This window comes from Ctenocephalides felis, unplaced genomic scaffold (genome assembly GCF_003426905.1).
Source record: "Ctenocephalides felis isolate EL2017-DRISC unplaced genomic scaffold, ASM342690v1 CF-g0.4_SCAFFOLD_02898, whole genome shotgun sequence".
NCBI lineage: Eukaryota > Metazoa > Arthropoda > Insecta > Siphonaptera > Pulicidae > Ctenocephalides > Ctenocephalides felis.
In genome coordinates this window covers 25,433-31,909 of record NW_020539052.1, presented here as the reverse complement: position 1 = coordinate 31,909, position 6,477 = coordinate 25,433, and the positions used below count along the sequence as shown (strand labels likewise).

The window sequence follows — 6,477 nt, the reverse complement described above, 5'->3', positions numbered from 1 at the left end:
TGTGTAGGTTGTCGGACCTGTAAAGGTTTGTTTTTCTACTGGACAACACGTTTCAAATTTAGGCAATCGGGCAATTCTGACTCATAAAAGGCCGATGCAGGCAATAGTTTTGCCATCCATTCAAGTCAATTCATTCCGCGCCTTTCATTCGTTCAGTTACTTTCAGTTCCTTTCAGTGTTCGAGTCGATTTATTCCGTGGCTTTCATTCATTTTGGTTTAATTCATTCATCAGTTATCAATATTATCAGTGGATTAATTTTCTATTGTGTGTCAAGTCAACAGTTATTTTTATTTGTCAGTGTATTCGAATTTCTTTTCAACCTATCCAACCGACTACGCTGATGTTTCCAGATCCAACCAAATAGCTGCCGCGGCTTGGACTTCCAAAACAGATAACATTTCATACAATATTAATTAGTGTTCATTTTTGTTTTTCATTTATATAAAATTTATATAGAATATATTTTAGTTTATTATTGATTACGGAGTAAGAAGAATTTTATTTTTAATTTATATTTGTTTACCATTGGTTTTTGTTTTCTGAATACATTTAATTTTTTTATTTTTCCTCGAAGTATAAAATACTTCGAAAGGGGTTGAGAAACCCCCCAACATCAACATTTGGTCCTTCGAGCCGGATCCTAATTATTATTAGGATTAATTGGGTGTATACAGAAAACAAAAATATATAATGGCGCCTAAAATCGATATTGGTGCAGAAATTGCACGTCTAACCGCCAAGAGAGAGATGTACTTTTCAATTGTGCAAGAAACGTACGATCTATCGCAACAGATTGATGTATCTTCAAATAAGACACAATTTCTTGAAAATTTATATATTACTGAAAATGCTCGTGAACAATTTATTCAATTGTGCGATGAAATAAACAAATTAAAATATTTAGATAATCCTAGTTTCATTCCGGAATATTCCGCAATAAAGGCCCTTGAAACGATGTATGCCAAAATAAAACACGCTGAGAAATTACTAGATAATAAAAATGCGCATAGTTCTTCAATTAAAGACATAGTACCCAAACAACATTTACCGTCCATTGAAGTACCTAAATTCTCAGGAGATATTCAACAATGGCCATTATTTTATGAAACATTCAATTCACTAATTCATGAAAATACCGAGTTAGATAATGTTTCAAAATTTCATTTTTTAAAAGGAGCGTTACAGGGTCCGGTTTTAAAAATATTTCATTCTATACTACCGACCGCAAATAATTATCAAATTCTTTGGGAAGCGCTCATAAAAAAATACCAAAATAAACGGTACTTAGCCACCAATTATTTCAAACAACTATTGTCATTCAAAACCATTTCATCTGGACAAATAAATTCATTCCTTGAAAAATTCGATACCGCGGTGCAAGCGCTCTCCCAATTGAATATTCCCGACGCCTATGATTTCCTTATTACGTCACTGGCATTCTCGAAACTCGATCCGTTTTTACAAGAAAAATTCGAGCATTTTTATCAAGGTGAGTTTCCAAATACCAAGACCTCCTGCATTTTCTTCAAAAGTCACAACAGGCAAAAAATCAAGTATATGGTATGACCAACAATTTCACTAATGACAAACCCAATTACAAAAAAACTAAAATTAGCCGGTCATTTTTGTTAAAAATAAATATGATAACAAATGCTTTGTGTGTCGGGAAACACACAGAGTGTTTACTTGTTCAAATTTCTTCATTGAGTATACCTGATAGGCGATCCTTATTCAAAAATTAAACTTATGCGACAATTGTTTGGGTCATAAGATAACGACTACGTGTCGATCGAATAAAACCTGTTTATTATGTAACGAACGACATCACTCGCTATTGCATACTGGTAGCAATTTTGCGAGTACGGATCAAAATAATCTTTCTAATTCCAAATCAGGTAGTACGGTTTTATGCGCATTTAATCAAAACAAAATCGCACATCATATTACCATATTGCCGACAGCAGTAGTAAAAGTTACTACTAGAAAAGAAAACATTTTATTACGTACAATTATTGATTCGGGAAGCGATAGAAATTTTGTGACATTAACTTGGTGCAAAAAGGCTGATTTACAAATTCTTCCAATATCAACCCAAGTGATCGGGTTAGGCAATTCGTCACATAAAGTTATTGGATTAGTTAATTTCACTTTGAAATCTTTAATTGATTCTTATCAGTTATCGGTCTGTGCATACGTAGTACACGAGATAGTGGGAAAGCAACCACAAATTACCATTCCGATTTCATCCATCAAAACATTTCTGAATTATCCTTTAGCGGATCCTAACTTTCATACACCCCAGGAGGTCGACGGAATTTTGGGTTGCGATGTTTTCGGCGAAATTCTTGGCACTAATCAGTTAAAAATGATAAAGGATTACCTGTGGCCCTAGAAACCCGGTTGGGTTATCTAATATTAGGTTCCATTCCTGATTTATTTGAAAATACCGGCACTTCTACTAATTTATGTAATGTTTCAGATTCAGATTTCCATTTACAAATGAATAAATTCTTACAATTAGAAGACATTCCCGAAATAATCCTCTCTTCTAACGATGATTTATGCGAAAACCATTTTACTACAACTACTACGCGATCTCCAGATGGACGATATGTAGTAGCGCTGCCTTTTAAAAGTGAAGGCAGAAATTTATACAAATCATTTCATTTAGCCTTAAAGCGATACCAAATGCTTGAAAATAAATTTTTGAAATATCCCGAATTTCATAAAAAATATGCCGCCGTTATAGAAGATTACCTGACTCAAAACCAATTATCCTTTGTCGATTATTGTCCGGTAGATCAGGAAGTCGATGATTTTATTAAAATAAAAAATGGATATTATATTCCTCATTTCGCAGTCGAAAAAGAAAGTTCCTCACGCCTTTACGCGTCGTGTTTGATGCATCTGCGAAAAATTCAGAATTCACTTCCTTGAACGAAATTTTGCATGTTGGTCCTAAATTACAAACCGACATTTGTTCAATCCTTCTAAATTTTCGTTTCGGGCCTATAGCATTAACAGCTGATATCAAACAAATGTATCGTAATATTTGGGTTCGTAAACAAGATAGAAAATATCAAAAAATCTTATGGAGACCGTTTCCCGATGCACCCATTGGCATCTATGAATTAAATACCGTAACTTTTGGTCTATCATCATCTCCCTTTCAAGCTATCAGAACCATCAAACAACTATCCCGAGACGAATGTTCCAAATATTCTCAATCTATTTCTAGAATTCTTGAGAACGATGTCTATATTGATGATGTGGTTACAAGTATCGACTCCTTGGATAGCGCTAAAACCATTTGCGAGGGTTTGCAGACTGTATTATCGTCTGGTGGTTTTGAATTAAAAAAGTGGGAATCTAATAATTCTAATCTGCGTAAACTTTTTCTGATTCTGATGTACAAAATAAACATTTCTCTAAATCGGATTTTCAAATGGAATCTTCTACAAAGGTATTGGGATTAAAATGGGATCCCTTATCAGATAATTTTTCATTCGAAATAAAGCTTACGTGGAGAAAATGGACAAAGAGACAACTTCTTTCAGTAATAGCGCGAATCTGGGATCCTCTGGGTTTCCTAACTCCGATAGTTGTTAAGATAAAAATATTATTGAAAAAAATTTGGACATTAAAAATCGATTGGGATGAGGAATTACCATCATTTATTATTACATCATGGTTAGCCGTATATTCCGAATTAGAGCATCTTAATAACTATCAGATTCCGCGTTATCTCGAAACATCAAAACAAAACAAATGTTCATTATTTGGTTTCGCGGATAGTTCAGAGCAAGCGTATGGAGCGGTAGTTTATATTAAATCTCTTGGCAATCCGAATTTCTTGTTGATTTCAAAATCGCGTGTAACACCGATTAAAAACCAAACATTAGCCAGGCTTGAACTTTGTGCCTGTCATTTACTGTCAAAACTTCTGAATTTTATATTAACGAATAACCAACATAGTATAGATTTTGATTCTATTTACTGTTTTTCCGATTCTATGATTGTCCTTCACTGGTTAGCAGGACCGGCTACTCGTTGGAAAACATTTGTAGCCAATAGGGTAACAAAAATACGGGATCTCATTCCTAATGCACAATGGCTTCACATTCCTTCTAATCAAAATGCAGCCGATTGTGTTTCTCGAGGTCTTCGACCTAAGGATTTTATCCAACATAAGAATTGGTTGTTTGGGCCGGATTGGTTGAATGGTCCTATATCAACTTGGCCTGCAAAAACGGTTGAACCTTCCGGAGATATTGATCAAGAAAGAAAAGCTAACGCTCTAATAGTAAAGAGTGTCATACCACCGATCAATCCTTTATATGAATTAACGCAAAAATTTTCTAATTGGTGCAAACTTGTAAGAATTTTCGCTTATATATTGAAGTTTTGTAAAATTATAACAAATCGAAACCGACTTTTGACTTCAGATTTGAAACAAGCCGAGGTTATTATTATTCGTTTAGTCCAAGAACATCATTTTCCCGAAGAATTCAAACTATTAACGAACGGAAAGTCTTGTTCGAAGAAGTTTTGCCGACTAAATGTGGTTTTGGATTCTAATAATTGTTTACGCGTTAAAGGTAGATTAGGATTAACAACTAATAACAATCCACTTCTTTTGCCAAAAAAAGACCAAGTAGTAAATTGTCTCATAGATTACTACCATATTAATAATTTACATACTGGATCAAACTTAGTATTATCTTTATTGAGGCAAAAATATTGGATCTTGTCGGCTCGTGCAATAATTCGTAATCGTCTTCACAAGTGTATAACTTGTTTTCGACAGAATCCGAAACCCATTTTTCCATTCATGGGCGACTTACCAGTACCGCGCATAACAGCCAGTAGAGCTTTCCTAAACGTCGGCGTTGATTATGCAGGCCCCTTCAATATCTCCATGAGTCGTCACAGAGGCGCTCGAACCTACAAGGCTTATATATGCTTGTTCATCTGTTTAGCCACTAAGGCGATACATCTCGAATTAGCTTCAGATTTAACAAGCGATACATTTTTAGATTGCTTGAAACGATTCCTAGCCCGGCGTGGTCCTATTAAATGTATTTACTCCGATTGTGGAACCAATTTTATAGGAGCCAAAAATACTCTTGATTCCTTATTCCTTCTCCTAAATTCCGAAGAGTATAAAAAGCGTTTCAATGAATTATTGGTTTTACATGACATTGAATGGAAATTTAATCCACCGTTTGCCCCACATTTTGGAGGTATATGGGAGGCGAATATTAAATCAGTGAAGACCCATTTGTTTAAAGTTATAGGGTTGCAAATTTTATCCTACGAAGAGTTTAATACAGTCCTCAATCAAATCGAAGCCTTACTGAATTCAAGACCGTTATGTTGGCTGAGCAATGATCCGTCGGACCCTCAGCCTCTTACGCCTGCGCACTTTTTAATGCAAGAGCCTCTGTCGGATTTGCCCGTTGACTATGAAAACTTGAATTTGACTAAAAGAAAACAATTGCTAGATCATATTGTCGCTTCTTACTGGAAGCGATGGAATGTGGAATATCTAACCGAGCTACAGGTCCGACAGAAATGGAATACAGTCACTAATCCTATTAAAAAGGGTGATTTGGTAGTTGTAAAACAAGAGAATGCGCGTCCGCTCCATTGGGGGTTGGGAAGAGTTGAAGAGGTTTTTCCGGGCTCCGATGGAGTGGTTCGAGTAGCATTGGTAAAAACGGGAAATACCCTAATCAAGCGGCCTGTTGTCAAACTATGCCCCCTACCTATTCAATAGTTTATATCTGAATTATCATTTCAAAAAAAAAACTTTTCTATCTCATGATATATTTGCTTCTATATATAGTTTTGCCAAATTTTCAATCTCCAGGGCGATGAGAACACCCCTCATAGTCTCTGGAAGATTCTTGTAAATGTCCAAAAAATCTAGACCCTGGCGCGAAAATAAAACTTCCGCAATCTAGATCGTGTGAATGTGGTAGGTCGTGAGAGGGGGACCCTGGCGCGAGGTCAGGCTTCCGTAACCGATCTACTCTGAATGAAAGTTTGAATTTATTTTGGCAATTCTATCCTTCCTAATCATGAGGTTCACTATGTACCAATTTCGAGTATTTTCAGAAGTATAAAAGGCTAACCTTTTAGTCGGGGGAAAATGTTTGCGCCGCACCTGTGTAGGTTGTCGGACCTGTAAAAGGTTTGTTTTTCTACTCGGACAATACGTTTCAAATTTAGGCAATCGGGCAATTCTGACTCATAAAAAGGCCGATGCAGGCAATAGTTTTTGGCATTCAAATCAATTCATTCCGCGCCTTTCATTCGTTCAGTTACTTTCAGTTCCTTACAGTGTTCGAGTTGATTTATTCCGTGGTTTTCATTCATTTTGGTTTAATTCATTCATTCAGTTACTTGCAATCAATACATTCAGTTCCTTTCAGTGTTTGTTATCAGTTCAATATTATCAGTGGATTAAATT

At 35.6% G+C, this 6,477-nt stretch overlaps 1 protein-coding gene across 1 annotated transcript; it reads left to right on the top strand.

Annotated features, from left to right (window-relative positions):
• The first annotated feature begins 3,447 nt into the window (after nt 1-3,447).
• LOC113381441 lies at nt 3,448-5,781 on the top strand. The gene has a single exon (XM_026620349.1). The coding sequence runs from the start codon at nt 3,448-3,450 to the stop codon at nt 5,779-5,781; it is 2,334 nt and encodes a 777-aa protein (XP_026476134.1).
• Nucleotides 5,782-6,477: the final 696 nt, after the last annotated feature.

Coding starts and splice junctions, on each gene's coding strand:
- LOC113381441 (XM_026620349.1), top strand. CDS start 3,448: ATGGAATCTTCTACAAAGGTATTGGGATTAAAATGGGATCCCTTATCA.